The 15,081-nt window shown below is 40.2% G+C and overlaps 2 protein-coding genes across 3 annotated transcripts; both read right to left on the bottom strand.

Moving 5' to 3' along the window:
• Positions 1-88: 88 nt before the first annotated feature.
• Positions 89-4,448, bottom strand: LOC105010885 (UDP-glucose 6-dehydrogenase). The gene is made up of 12 exons (XM_010870547.5): positions 4,336-4,448; positions 3,248-3,416; positions 3,060-3,161; positions 2,705-2,905; positions 2,406-2,603; positions 2,143-2,290; positions 1,903-1,997; positions 1,656-1,786; positions 1,398-1,540; positions 1,121-1,212; positions 855-965; positions 89-694 (listed from the first exon to the last, which is right to left on the bottom strand). Exons 2-12 carry the CDS (start codon positions 3,407-3,409, stop codon positions 590-592), a joined length of 1,488 nt encoding a protein of 495 aa, XP_010868849.2. The 5' UTR covers positions 3,410-3,416; positions 4,336-4,448; the 3' UTR covers positions 89-589.
• Positions 4,449-9,607: 5,159 nt separating this feature from the next.
• Positions 9,608-12,604, bottom strand: wdr55 (WD repeat domain 55). Of its 2 annotated transcripts, none has more exons than XM_034293287.1 (10): positions 12,551-12,604; positions 12,371-12,430; positions 12,234-12,272; positions 11,970-12,115; positions 11,775-11,875; positions 11,516-11,603; positions 11,188-11,367; positions 10,964-11,063; positions 10,575-10,744; positions 9,608-10,336 (listed from the first exon to the last, which is right to left on the bottom strand). In XM_034293287.1, exons 1-10 carry the CDS (start codon positions 12,596-12,598, stop codon positions 10,000-10,002), a joined length of 1,269 nt encoding a protein of 422 aa, XP_034149178.1. In that variant the 5' UTR covers positions 12,599-12,604; the 3' UTR covers positions 9,608-9,999. The 2 variants fall into 2 exon arrangements, with proteins under 2 accessions (XP_034149178.1, XP_034149179.1); XM_034293288.1 differs by lacking the exon at positions 12,551-12,604 and adding an exon at positions 12,530-12,547.
• Between the last annotated feature and the right edge of the window lie 2,477 nt (positions 12,605-15,081).

Here is a 15,081-nt window from a genome sequence, read left to right on the forward strand (position 1 = left end):
TTTTTTTTGCTTTTTATGCTTTTTATTTAGCATGTAAAAAAAAAATTCATTTTACCTTACAAAATTATTATTTTTAAAAAATACAAATATTTCATACTTCAGTTACATGTTGACACACTGCTCAAGTTCCCATTCAATTAGCACCATATAAAATAACTGCCTTTTAGTGTTGCTTTATTTCAATGTTTTTAAGAAGAATAATCAATTCCGTGCATCTAAAAATGCTTTCATAAATGAATACTGGGCCAGAGAATTGTAAAAGCGCAAATGCAGAAATCTATTACATAAATTTAGGGTGTTTTAACCCAGTGTTAAGTAAAACCCCCCAAATCCTGGTAGTGTTGCAACATGCACAAACCAGAGTCGAAGCATGAGGTGGGAGGGGTATTGTTTCATGTGTAACATACAAATAAGGTCATTAACCCTAACTTCCAAACATTCACCCCGGTCTCTCTCTTTCATTGTAGTTGATATTATTATTGGATTGAAGCCACAAAGTGGGTGTGGTTGGTGAAACAACTGATAATACAGCAACATTCTATTGGTTTAATATTACTGTGCTGAACCATCTCTGTCCCTAATGCATAATTCACACTTTCATCTTCTTCGATGACTGCTGTAGGTCCATTTCTGACTTGTTGCCTCTGGCAGCAAAGGGGGTTCTCTGGTTAACTCTTTTCCCAATAGTCTCCACCTAGAATAGAACAAACTGTTACTATGGAAACTGCAGGGTTGTCTATTACCCAAAATGTCTGTGAACTACTAATGGTAGTCGATAAGCAATTGATAAGAGCAGATACTTATTATCTTTGGCTCTAGTGGCCATTTTCTAATCGTAGAAAGTGGTTGCTTGCCTGGAAGCCAATAGTCTGGAGTTGGTCGTGCAAGCTGTCCAAGATCCTTCTTCCATCAAAGATGAAGGCTGGTTTCAGCATGGCATTATAGATCTTCTCATAGTCCAGCTCCTGCAACACAATTGATTCCTTGTTTTACATGCAAGAGCTCCCTTTCATCCATAAACAGTCCAATGCCACAATGTCATTATAATTGTCAGGAAAGTACAGGTCTTCCTGATGCCTTTAAACCATGACTGGGTAATGTCCAAAATAATCATACACACCGTGAACATATCCCACTCTGTGCAGATGACAATTGCATGGGCGTTCTCACAAGCCTTGTATGGGTCTGTAACGATGGTGACTAGACGAGAAACTAAGACCAGAGAGTATGAAGCACAATCAAGATTAGTTCCCGCAAATAAATGTACACCATAATGAACATTCTGTCTCATTTGAATATGCAACAGTCTGTGTGGGATAAGTATACGAGTGAAAACCTAATGCACATTGGAATTAGTGTACGGATTTTGTGGACTTGACATAATGAACACTGCCCACCTGTGTCTGGGTCATGTCTCTCTGAGGGGGTGGGCTGAGTAAGATCTTGCATGATCTGCTCTGCTTTAACCTTGGGGTCATATATTTGTAGACAGGCTCCCTCCTCAAGCAGGTAGCGACTGATGTAGATACTAGAGGATTCCCTGAAAAATAATATACAGACCATAATATATGAATGTATGTATACAGCTTTTGAGGGGGAAGCCAAATAATATGCTCTCACAGAACTACAGATGTAAGCAGATAACTACTCCATACCTTGTATCGCCAGTGTTTTTCTTAAAGGCAAATCCGAGCAAGGCTATCTTCTTGTCCGTCACTGTGTTGAAGAGGCAGCTGATAATCCGTGAGGAGAATCGTTTTCGTTGGTAGTCATTAATCTCTATAACCTGGGAGACAATATTTTTGCCATTTTAATTAAACTGTTGAGAGACTGTGAATTTTGTATATCAAACGATAAGAAAGCTTAGTTTTGCACCACTTTGAGTTGATAAAAAAAACACACTTGTTGCCAGTATCTCGCAACTTCTGGTAGGTTCAACGCCTCGCATAGATAAACAAGATTGAGAACGTCCTTCTGGAAACAGCTACCGCCGAATCCTGTGAAACAAACCGACTGTATCATTACCGAATTCACCCACTCAACTCCTGCTTCTTCACAATGGAAACCCACTCATTCAGTCATCAACTGAACTGTTACTGCCCCACAATTGAGACCCTCCAGCTTGCCTTCCCTCTCACTCACCCACGCTGGCCTTCAGGAAGCGACTGCCTATTCTCTGGTCTGTCCCGATTGCATGTGCCACCTCCTCTACATCCGCCCCAGTCACCTCACAGAGGGCACTGATGGAGTTGATGCTGCTGATGCGTTGGGCCAGAAAGGCATTGGCTGCCTGGGAACATGGGAAAAGAACAAGGATGGAAGTGAACCAATGAGTGCAGAAGAAACACTGCAGGAAGTGCTTGAGACTGTACATAAAATATAGACATAAATGTATTTAATAATACCAGTTTGGAGAGCTCTGAGGACCAGGTGTTGGTGGTGATGATTTTGCTCTTGGGGACCCAGTGCTCATAGATACTACGCAGGGCCCCAATAGCATGTTGGCCCTCAGGAGTCTCATCTCCTCCAATCAATACCCTGTCTGGATTCTTCAGGTCAGTGATGGCTGTTCCCTCAGCAAGAAACTCCGGGTTTGAAAGGACCTGCAGGAGGACACGATTTCCATTTAAGCCCTTATAACATGGCAGAGGAATAAGTGTAGATGTTTGATGTCCACCCTTGAGACCTTGTCCCCTGTCATCACCTGGAAGTTGAGGCTACTCTTGGTGTTGGCGTTGAAGATGCGGCGGATGCTCTCAGCAGCACGTACAGGAACTGTGCTTTTCTCTACGACGATCTTACAGCCGCTGGACACATCAGCAATGCGCCGGGCACACGCTTCTATGTATTTCAGGTCAGCTGCTCGACCCTTACCGATCCCAAATGTCTTGGTAGGCGTATTGACCTGGAAAAGGTTGGGGGTTCGGGTTCTTTTTCAATCACTGGATTTTTACATTTAATGAATGCAAAACGAAGACACATTCATCTTAATGATGATTCCAAGAGGACCGTATGAATACTTGTTACATTACAAGGAGAAATGTAAAAAAAGTATTTACAGAAATGAAGACTAGGTCTGCATTTTTTATGGCCTCATCAATGTCTGTGGAGAAGAAAAGGTTGACACCACGGCAGGACTCCACCACTTCCTGGAGTCCAGGCTAGAAAGAAGGGAAGTCGTTTAGTCTGGTGCTGCAGTTGACAGGTTTTACCAAGTGAAAGAAGATTCATATAATCTCACACTCACCTCAAATATCGGAAGGCAATCAGAATTCCAGGCACGGATGCGGTCCTCGTTCACATCCACCACAGTTACGGTCACCTCTGGGCACATCTGGGCGATGACACTGCAGGTGGGCCCGCCCACGTAGCCAGCCCCAATACAACAGATCCTTCTCACTTCTACCATTGTCCCTCTACAAAAGATAGAAAAAAGGGGCACAGTTAAAAACAAAACATCAATGGAGCGATAGGTTGTTAAATGTTTCCAAGTAAAAGCAACTAAGCAGATGGGCTAAGAAAAGAACATTCAAATAAAAAAAGTATTCATAGCACATGGTCTATGCTTGTTTTAGTAAAGCCTTTTAATTGTGTGCTTTTCAAAGAATGTCTGGTATCCAACACTTTTGAGAACCTTTGTCAACAAGAAATGAATTCCTTCCAACGCATAATCTTAATATATCAACACATGAGCTTCAATCTGTCATGTGGCTACCAGAGTAATCCAATATGAACATTCTGTGGAGCAACTCTAAGTCAGACCAAGTCTATTTCGCTAGTTTGCCCCATGCCACGCTGTCTCTAGGTCACAGAGGGCTCTGTGTGCAATTTGGTCAGATAGAACTCCCTCCTGGAGGTAAGCGCACAAGCGCGCGCACGCGGCCCGACTACTGTAATACTAGCCCTTCACTGCTCTAGATACAAAAAACAAATGTTCTTAACTTTAAACCGGTAAATTAATCTTACTGGCAGCAGTTATAATAAAGTTAAACTGGCAGCCTTAAACCGTCTATCATTAGTAAATAGTAAATCAAAGTTATCACAGTACTGTAGCTATTCAATCCAAGGGGAAAAAACTGAACCAAATGGGGCTAGAACTTGCCAAATGTTTCAATGGCAGCCAGCACTTCATACACACATTGATGCTAAATTAGCTTGCTACCTAGCGGGACCTCACTGAGTTGCGCCAGTACCAGCCACATAATTAATCCAGACGTGTTTACATGATAATCTAGACCCATCTAACAGACGTTAGCAAGCTAACTTTAGCGAACAATAGCTTTTTTTTTTAATTAACCGTTAGAGTACTGTAGACAAAACCAGTGGAACACTTACCAGTACGGTTACTTGACGATACCTATATAACCAAATAAACCTATTTCCGAGACTATCAACTGTATTAAAGTGAGACGTATTCTTTTATTCCAGGGCGTGTTTGCGGATCTGTGGACTGATGATCCGATGTGTAGCAGCTTGCTGGTCTCTAGTGATGGTCCGATGTGTATCTACTTGCTCTGGTGATGAGTTCGGAACACCGAATTGCACGTCTCAAGTGCCACCTCTATGAAAATCCCAGATGGGGCGGGTCTTCACATTCCATTGACATCACAGCGGATGCTTTCCAGAAAGGGCCAAACGGAATTGATCAAGAAGATACGACCTGTTAGCGTGGCATGAAGTTACAATAGGTAATATTATAGAAGTAATTACAGAGTTATTATACTGTCAGTGGCCAGTTTATTAGGTACACTACCTTGTTAACGAAAATTGTTTACTATATGGAGGCATTCAGTTACTTTTAGAATGGGCAAAACAAGTGACTTTCTGCGTGATATGTTCTCCATTGCCAGGCTCTGTATTATCGAAATATCCTTCATCCTGTTCACAACCGACCATGTCTAGGGTTTACAGAGAATGGTAGGACAAACAAAAAAAATCAGGGCAGTAAACATTCCCTTGGGGGAAAACTACTTATTGATATGGTTGAAAGAGAATGTTAAGACATTGACAGGCCACAAACGGGCAAATAACTGCCCATTAAAACAGTGGCGTAAAGAACTATTTCTTGGAACTCACCACACATTTGTCCTTGTCATAGATGGTCTATTGCAGCAGACAACCATATAATGGCAATAAAGCACCTGAGGGTGTTTAGGTATATGGCCAATACACTATGAGTAGGGGTTCATTTTGGTCAGTACTGACCAATTCATCTAGGCTAATAAGTACTGCCAGTGCTTAGTTCTGTGATGAAATGTTATGATTAAGCAGGATTTATATTCCTACGGGACAGAACATGACGTTGAGTTGAAGACAACTATAGGAGAGTTAATCTGATTAGGTGTCTGGGAGAGGTTGTGGTCGAAGGGGGAGGCATCTAGTCATCCAACAAGGATAATGTGACATCACACGGATGTAGGAATGGTGACCGGAATATAGAAATATAAAGAGGGATTTTCCAAGAAAATAGCTGCACATGTAATGATTTAACCATAAAACTCACACCCAGGTCCAGTCACCCATGAATGAGCATGGAAAACATGAGGCTCAATCCGGCTCAATTTGAGACCAGACATAGTCATACCACAGCTGATGTATTGGCCCCATGTTGGGTTGAGAGACAAGTCAGAGTTTAATGGCCTGTTATTAAAAGCCAAAGGAATTGTCTAACATCTCTTAGTCTCTCATTCCATACACATTATGGTCATAGAAATAGTTGGCTAATGCTGTTCAATGGGGAGGATAAGGGCGTGTTCACACTTGGTCCCTGTTTGACAATTTTTAGAACTCAGTGTGAATACTCCAAAGGAACTGAGAGTCCTCAAGAGTCCCGGAAGCGAATCAAACTGAGCACATTTCGTGAGAGGGTTTGGTTCATTTAAAGTACCTGGTTTCCATCTCTTTAGTGCAATGTGAAAACAGCATACCAAGTTGGCGTTTCAATATTCCCATACAAATTACTGGTCTACAGGAACACCTGGCAGCATCATTTTCATTTTCAGAATCCTCTACGTGTTTACTGAAACCAGTTAATTGACATAGGCTTACTTTTTTTTTAAATAAGTATGGCACTTCATCTTTAACTAGATGCAAAACATGAGCTTCCAGAATGTAAGTCTTTACATCCTTAGGTGGTTACGAACAGATTCTGATGCCTTGTCTTTCTCTTAATATCCTTAAAACATACACTATGCTCTCTATTGGAAATCTCACATAGTTCAAATGAAGGGGAAATGCAGGTATCCGGTTAATTTTTAAACATAATCTAACAGAAAAGTAAACTTAATTTGCCACTATTCACCCCATCCAACAACATGCCTCCTGACTTCTTCCCTTCCCTTCCCTTCTACCATCAAGCTTGATCTTCACTGTTGCATTTCACAGGGGAAAAATATCACTTCATATTTGCCTTTTACTTGGTTGATCTCTTTTCTATATTTTTGGAACAGAGTAGCAATTGGATGAAATCAAGGAACCTTTATGACATTGAATTACGTTCTGATGGGAAAACGTTTTGAATGAAAATGAGGTTTGAATGAAAACAGAACTTACAGCACAAACATGTTTAGGGGAACTGTCAAGAGAGCAGAGTCCAAATGCACAGGCACTGGCATTGTAAACAATGAGAACTTGGTTATTTTAGCTTTTTTCACCCCCGAGTTACCTCTTAAAGACGGAATTTGGATCTTTTAAGAGTATATGTGAATACACCCTAACATACTCATTGGTGACGTGTTCCTGGTCAGGGAAATTGGCCTATTTCACAAGTCTGTTCCTCTTTAGCATCATGAATGCTGTCTTTGTGCTGTGTTACCAAGGAAACAAGGCATAGGTCCACGCACTCATCAAATTGAGCAATACCCAGCCTCCCAAAATCGTTGCCTGCCCACCATCAAAGCTCTCTAGTCATTCACTTTTCTCTCTCCACCCTTAGGGTAAAAGTAATTCCCATAGCCTACTTTCAGGTGCCCCTTTCTCCTAAGTAGAGAGAGAAAAGTATCTACTCAAAGCACCCAGGTCTTGCAAAACATCTGTTCTAGATAACACGGTCAAACTTAACTGCCCTCCATGAACCATACTAAAAGTAAGATTTATGATGACACTTTTAAAAAGAAAAAAAATCTGGGCCATGTAATTCAACCCAAAACTGTGAGGAAAACTCAAATGTGAGAGCAAAGTGGTGATGAACAGCACCCTCAAACAATGCTGCTCGAGTTAAATGCTAGTTGGTTTTGAGCTGTTTATGGACCCATCTTTTACCTGCACAGACATAGCGCTTGGAATGTGTCTTATGTTGTGGCAGACTTCACTGTTAAAGGGGGCAATGAGAACAAGATTCCTTTATCACCACCATACCTGCAAATAGCTGGAGTAATCAGTACATTCTTTAGTGACATTTGACCTTTGACCCTATAAACAGACCAAGACATCCTTTAACCCAAGTTCCTGTATCTCAGCACTCTAGTAGCGGACTCCGATATTTATGTATTCCAGTAGATGCCATAGACAATTGTATACATTGTATAGAAACAAAACAGATTTTTGGTCTGAATTTAACATTATTTAAGCAGTGTGGACAGAGGCGTTGCTATGATCACTTCATTCAGGGCCTAGCCCCGCACTGACAAAAATGTAAGTGTACATGCTAGCTGATTACGCTTACACATTTTCAATCAGACAACTCTTTAGCTGCACTTCTTATATTGCTCTTAGATTTGAAAAATGATTGTAAAACCATAGCCACCAGAATCAGATGCTAATAATGACAAGCCCTGTAACCTACTCATGCGCACACTCTTGGTGGACTCACACAAAATGCATATGTGCCAAATAGTGCAAAATAGATCTGCTGCATGAATGACATACAGAGGACCCAAAACATTTGTTTTTTGCTGGACCGCGTAAGGGTAGCCGGCTAAGAAGAACAAGGGAGCGAGCGAGCGAGCAACTCTTGTTAAATAGCGTAGTGGTTAGAGAAGCAGACTTGTGAACTATAAATCCCAAGGTCGTATCTCCTCGCAGGCAAAGCGAGGTACGCATTGTGAATTAGGGCAATACTTTCTATTGCGGTCCGGCTGACCTAGGTTTTATGTTTAATCAACTATATCCAGGGTTGGGTAGGTTACTTTTTAAATGTTATCCATTACAGTTACAAGTTATCTGTCCACATTAGTAATCAGAAAATGTAACTTTTTGATTACTCAAATTTAGTGACACTGATTTCTTTTAGATTACTTTAATATTAAGAGGCATTGGAAAACAAATAGGAAGAGCCTATAACTAACTGAACACCTATTGCGGGATCAATCAAGGTTAGACTTTACATAGGTGGCCAAAAACAGAATTGGCATTTTACCTTATGGGTTGTGTCTGCTACAGTGCCTTTGGAAATGGGTTTCTAAACCATTGCTTTTTACTTCAACATGATTGGGCTACATCTCTACGTTACACACTAAAGGTCTATCAGATATTCAGTCATTCCAATTAATCCAATAAACCTTGATATTCCAGAATCTGACTTTATCTGAACATAACCCAAAATCGAATGATGCATAAGCCTATTCTGTTATGTGTTTTATTCATGTTTTTAATTGCTTCAAAACATTACTCAAAATTACTCAAAGGGTATTGACATTGTTGTATATAAAAATGAAGATTTCTGTAGCTTTTCGCGCTTAAACTAAATCTGCAGTAGTCTGATGATTTGCTCCACAACCAACATTGTCAAAATGTTGCAGTAACAGCGGCACGCGATTGCACGTTTGCAATCGTGAACACCCGCATAGAAATAAGATTTACCCGCGCAAATGTAACCTGCGATTATGGCCACCAGTGATGGATTTTCAAAATGCAAATGAAAAACTGTGATTATAAACCTGCACCCTTAGCTTCAAGTAAATGATGTCAGCTGCCAATGATAACCAATTAACACAATTTTCAGAAATGCAAAGCAAGCAGAATCACCTGGCCTACGTGTATGGACGGAGTTCGTGTGGCCGCATCAAATGCAAATAATCATCCTTTGGCAGAGTGCTTCCAAACACACCTTTTCTCCTCAAATGTCATGGTAAATTCCATGTTTTATCTTGAAGGCAGCACCATGTTACAGCTAACAAATAGTTGCCTAATCTATTAAACAATTCCTGTAAAAGTTATTGGGTGCAACTCGACCTGGCTGTGTTGTTCGTTGCAATTGACAAATAAATCTTGAAACTTGAAAAAGATATAACACCAGGTAGGCCTATTGCCTATCATTGTTCTGAGAATTATGTGTCGAGTAGATAACTATATAACATTTTATATGACTAATATAATATGACTAATTATATGACCCTGATGTTATCGAAGATGTACTGTTTTACCAGCCATCCAACCAACCAAAACTGGAGACATTTAAACTAGTTCTTCCTCTGTCACTAAAATGGTTATGCGCGTCCACCTTTGCAATTCATATTTTGGTTAAAATTACAATGTTTTTATAACATTAAATAATAAACTCAAACATATGTCAATTATTTCGCGCTCCTATTCTTTTTCAATTGAAGTAATCATACATTTTTTCAAAAGTATCTGTAATCCGTTACTCCCCAACTCTGACTATATCATATTGTTTTTGAGGGCTTTAATGCAGAACTACAGATTTTAATAATACTTTTTTTGTAAAAATAAATAAATAATTTGACATCCGATGCCCAGGCCTAACGATGCCCCTGCGTTTGGATATAGTTAGGTTTAAAATCAAATGTATAAAAATAAATTGCAGAAACACGCAGGGTTTAGCGATAATTGTTACTGTTAATCTCTGGAAGATGGTCACAACCTAGGATTGTCGGATTTATATAAAAGTTACTTAACAAGACAATACTTTAGCCTGGTTTGCACTAGATTTTTTAGGAATAATGTTTCAGGAGAAAACAACACTGCAAGCAATGGATGAAGGCGTTTTTCATCTCCAAGACCAACCCATCACGCACCAGACTTGACTTCTACAAGTAACCTTTAATCACTGTCGCTTTCACTGTCGCTTTCTTCTTCATCCTCTTCTTTCACTTCCTTTTTTGCCTCAGTCTCTTCCATCAGTCCAGAAAAGAAGTCATCCCCACCTCCATAAGCTTTCTTGCTGAGAGACTTTAGATTTCCATCTTTCTTCTTCCGCTTTCGGTAGTCACTGACTGTCATTTCCCGCAGACTTGAAATGTCCCAGAACTTGATCATCTGGTCATGGGCACAGCTTGCTAGAAAATGTGAGTCACGAGAACAAGCAATTTGCTCAATGGGCTCTCCAACATGCTGTCCTATGCAGCCCAGAACCCGATTAGGCAGGAGGTTTACAGCACTGTTAACACAGAAATGGTCATCATTAAGTATACATTTCAGTATAGAATCACTGAAAACTAAACATGATCATGAAAATAAGTATCAAGAAATGTTAAGCACTCTGGTGGAAATTCGCAAAACTGTCTTTCTTCAATCTCACTCCGGTCTCTGGTGCATTGAGATTCAGCTACAATTCAGTGAGCTCTGTGGAGAGGAGAAAAGCCCAAGTACTGCTGACCGTAACGATTACTGCATACCGTATAACTCCGTCTGTTGAGGCAGCACACAGGATGCTGTCTGTGATGGGAACTATGCAGTCCACTGACTCCGCCTTCACAGCGAAGCGGTCGCTAGTCGCTCCAAAGCCGTTCCAGTTGAAGATGTACATGGTTCCTTCGCTGGAGCCGCACACCACCTTCTTCCCTCGCTGTGCATGGGGCAGAGTGGAGGTGGAACTGTTAAGTGACTGAGTCTGAACTTATTTATAGATAACGCATGGACTTCAAGCGCAGACGGTCAGAATTGGCAACATAGGATGTAACGGTCCCTTTTAGGGATGGCCACCAAGGTAGAGTCTTCATTCTGGAACTCTGAAAGGAGCGAGGTCATTCATTCATACATAAAATCTAAGGAGATAAACACTCACTTTCATAATGGCCACCGAGGTCAGGTCGCCACTCTGGAACTCTGACAGGAGCTCGAATCGCCGTCTCTTGATGTTGAAGACCCCCATCGTGCCGTCGCCGCTGTTGCAGAAAACATGGTACATGTCAGTTGATGAGTCACATCGGTTTGTGCAGGTCTCAATGACCAGAGCCGGTGAAAACACTACACTGTTCACCCCCATCGCTTTGTGAACTGAAATCTCACCTGGAGGTCAGAAGTATTCGCTTAGCCTGGTCCACAGCAATGCCGCTGATGTAATCTTCGTGATGTTTCAGGTCCATGAATGATGTGCCTTTCCTCATGTCCCAAACCTTCAGGGTGCCCTCGTCATCCCCGGTGGCCAGCACATTCTCATCCACCAGTAGTAGTGCATTGATAGGAACACTGTGGTCCAAGGTGAGGTGTGAAGGAACCCAGAGATTGCATTTGATTATTGTGGGTTCAATCATTAGACTCTCTGCTTTGGACAATCTCAGACATAAATGAACAAATCAGCAATTTCTACATATATACACTCCTAAAGACAGTTTACCTGTGGGCTTTGGTGATGCGCGTGACAAGTTTTCCCTCTTCAACATCCATGAGATGGACTGACTTGTCTTTTGACACACTGAAAAGTTCTACAGGGACAGAAAATTAAATATCAGTTTATGTTCAAACGTTTAGAAAGTAACATTCAAACAGACAGGCTCCAGCAAGTGTTGTTGTGTTTACAAATATGTTTAGGATATCACAGAAGGTATTATACATGCAAAATAAATAAAGACAACCCGACCGGGTATCACACTTACTCTGTCCATCATGAGAGAAAGCTACTTCCCTACACGACTTGAGGTGATGACCAGATGACCATAGCTCCTTGCTCTCCCCTTCCGTGCAGGAGTAGGAGTATCTGTGAATGCAAAACAATGGTATTTTCGGTACACAGTGACACTCACATCTATGGAAAAGTCCATAAACATCACCCAAGTGGTTCCATAGCTTACACATAAATATCTCCGTCAATATCTCCGGCAGCAAAAATGTCTTGCTTTGGATGGAAGGCCAATGTGTTGACAATTGCGTCGAGTTTGATGTCCTCTGGTGTTTCACGAATCCTTGGTTCTCTTGGTTCCTCCACCGTTTCGTCATCCTAGTCAAATATGAGAGAGGGAAGACTTTTAGAATAGACTGCTGGTGATAAGCACAGTTGGGGTAGAATGTAGAGCATTAATATTCAGCTGCATGCATGACTGTTGTTAAATTGCTACCTCGGCATCTTCGTCATTTGGTTCCTGTTCAGACTTGTCCTATAGAAAGGATTGCAAAATAATTAGATTGGCTTGCAAAAATAGTTTAGAATTGGTAACAGGCACACATTCAAACTGGATCTGTAGTATGTTGATACCTCGACATCTTCTGTTTTCAAGTCACCCGAACCAGTCATTGTCGAAAAAGTATCCACTTCCTGAACAACATGGGGGAAAGAAAAACAACACTATTTAAAGGCTACTCTCACGTTCAGACATTTGCATTTAAGATGGACAACACAATAATTGTCGTTTACTGAATATACTCGTGGTCTCACCAAGGAAGCGGCCATGATGCATGATGACGTCAAACATGACAGAAACATTCAAGCACGCAAATCTTGCAACGTTTTCGAATGTTATTAAATTCACCAGAGCTGTAGGTGAATTATAAAAGAGCTGATTCGAACCAATCGACTAATAAAAAAATATATGTATATATCACGGGTATGAGAAAACATGTTTATTGTCTTAATAAACTGTTTTCCAGAATCGGAAAGGCGTGTGAATAACGCCAATAAGAGCTATTCTTAGGCTTAATTTCTTTCTCAGTGCCTGGTTACAACGCTGTGGTACATTGGCAATGTGCCACAAACCTTCGAATGCCTATTGCGTGTATTAACCAGTTACCAGAGGTGGAAAAGGTACAAAGTAAATGTACTCGGCAGTGTTCACCAGTTTTGGGAAGTTCCTAATTTAGAACAAAATTACCAGAGAAACAAAGTTCGTTACTAGCAAGTGATGTTAAATGGACATTTACACTCTTCCTTTTTATTGAATTGATGACTGGTTAGTTATGAACTCCCTTTACCTGGTTACTTAGATCGTGATTACAGTAGATGCTTCCCTAAAGTGCCTGCTAGTAACTGTTTCACAAATTCATGTTTGTTTGGGTTTTAAGTTAACGTATTGCCACGTATTCTGTTCAGAGGAAAGGAGAGCCTGTTGTTAAATGTAATTCTTTTTAATTGATACATTTTTTAATCACTTTATTCTGAGATGAATGGGCTAATCTGTTTTTGAAATAATTCAGAGAAATCTTACTCAGAAACATGAATATACTCTATGTAGATGTTAATTTACTATAAACTACAGTTGACTTGTGTTGGTGTTGGATGGATGAAGACAGTGGATTTCAATTTCTTTATTAAGACAAAAAACCGTGACAAAAAATAACCTTATTCTGATAGATTTTACATCCATTGTTACTCTAAAAATACATGATGAAAATATGTTTTGGGGAGTATGCCCTTACCCCCCAAAACGAAGCTTAGCCCCCCATCCATTATTTTCTAGTGATGTCCCTGCTGTATACACCGCTGGTATGACATCATGTCACTTGTTACTGCTCTTTTATAAACTGGGAGCTTAGTATCCTGAATGCTGATTGGCTGATAGCCATGGTATATTTATACCACAGGTATACATGTTAGACACTGTTTGTGATGTTATAAGCAATAGTGATTGGGTATTCAACAATTGTACTATTTTAAGATCTGCAATCAGAATGACTGTAAATTGTGAAAAACTTTCTAGCTATGTCAGTTGGAAGAAGCATTAACGTAAAAAAAAAAGCATTCTGGGAAATGTTGATAATGTTGAAGTACTATTTGCCAATTTCTATTTGTGAATAACTGCATAGGTAGGCTAGGCATATTTGCAATTAGTCTTCAGGTCTCTGACAAGGCTCTTCCCTAGAGTGTTGTGAATGAAACAAGTTCTATAAAAAATAATACTTTGTTTGTAGCAATTTGTGGGAAATAATATTACCAGTGGGAGTACTACCAATCATGATTGATGGATTGAGTCATGATGATATAACTGCCATGAGAAAACACCCTGTGATGTTACAAATTAGGCACTCTGACCCAAAGAGCACCCCTTCACGAGTTGGCTAAGAGACGGGTGTTTTTGAAAGAGGGAGGCTATTTGTCATAACCTCTGTCATCAGGTGATCCTATATTGGATTTTGAGGACCTGATAATGGCAGAGGTGTATCAGGCATATTATATGCCATTGCCCATCGATATTCTGCACACATTAGCTTCCGGATCGATCAAAGAAAAATACCAAAACATTGTATGCATTTAAACCATGGCTGTGTTTACTATTTCAGAATCGTCGGTCCCATTGATTGAGGCTGTAAAGGTTGAAGTGTAGTTTTGTCTCTATGGGGCTGAATATAAAATGTATCCAGATGGATGCACACACTTGTCATGCTTTACTAGTTCCCTCAGATGTAGATAAATATTCATCATGATGGTTGAGAGCACATAGGAATTCTGGTGCGTCGTAGATTTGCTCACCTAGTGACGCCTTATCTAAAATAAGCAGTGTAGTAGGCTATGCAGTGTGCCAAAGGAAATTGCCGTAAAACTTTGTCTTAGGATAGAAACTGCAACTGAACCTGAAATTAACAATCATGTCATTTTTTCTTAGAGGAACACACCAAGAAACAAAGACCCAGAGGGGTTGCCTAGGTAAGAACGTATAAATGTATCTCTGAAGAAAATTCTAGGCCTAGGCCACTGTACCTCTCCTACTTCACACACGCCGCGTGAAAGCTAAAGATGTAAGATGACTTTAATGCTTTCAATAACACAAAATGTCACATTATCTTTTAACTTTTACAGTTATTCTGACATTGATTTTAAGTAAATTTAATAATTTTTGTTATTTGGAAAAAGTTGGAGGTATAATCAAATTAAGTTCGATTTTTTTTTCTTCAGTTTTTCTGTATGTATAGATAATGAATTTACTTGCTTAGAGAGAAACATTTTGAGGTTTTTGTTCTGGGCAGGGAGAAGTT

This window comes from Esox lucius, chromosome 7 (assembly GCF_011004845.1).
Source record: "Esox lucius isolate fEsoLuc1 chromosome 7, fEsoLuc1.pri, whole genome shotgun sequence".
Taxonomy (NCBI): Eukaryota; Metazoa; Chordata; class Actinopteri; order Esociformes; family Esocidae; genus Esox; species Esox lucius.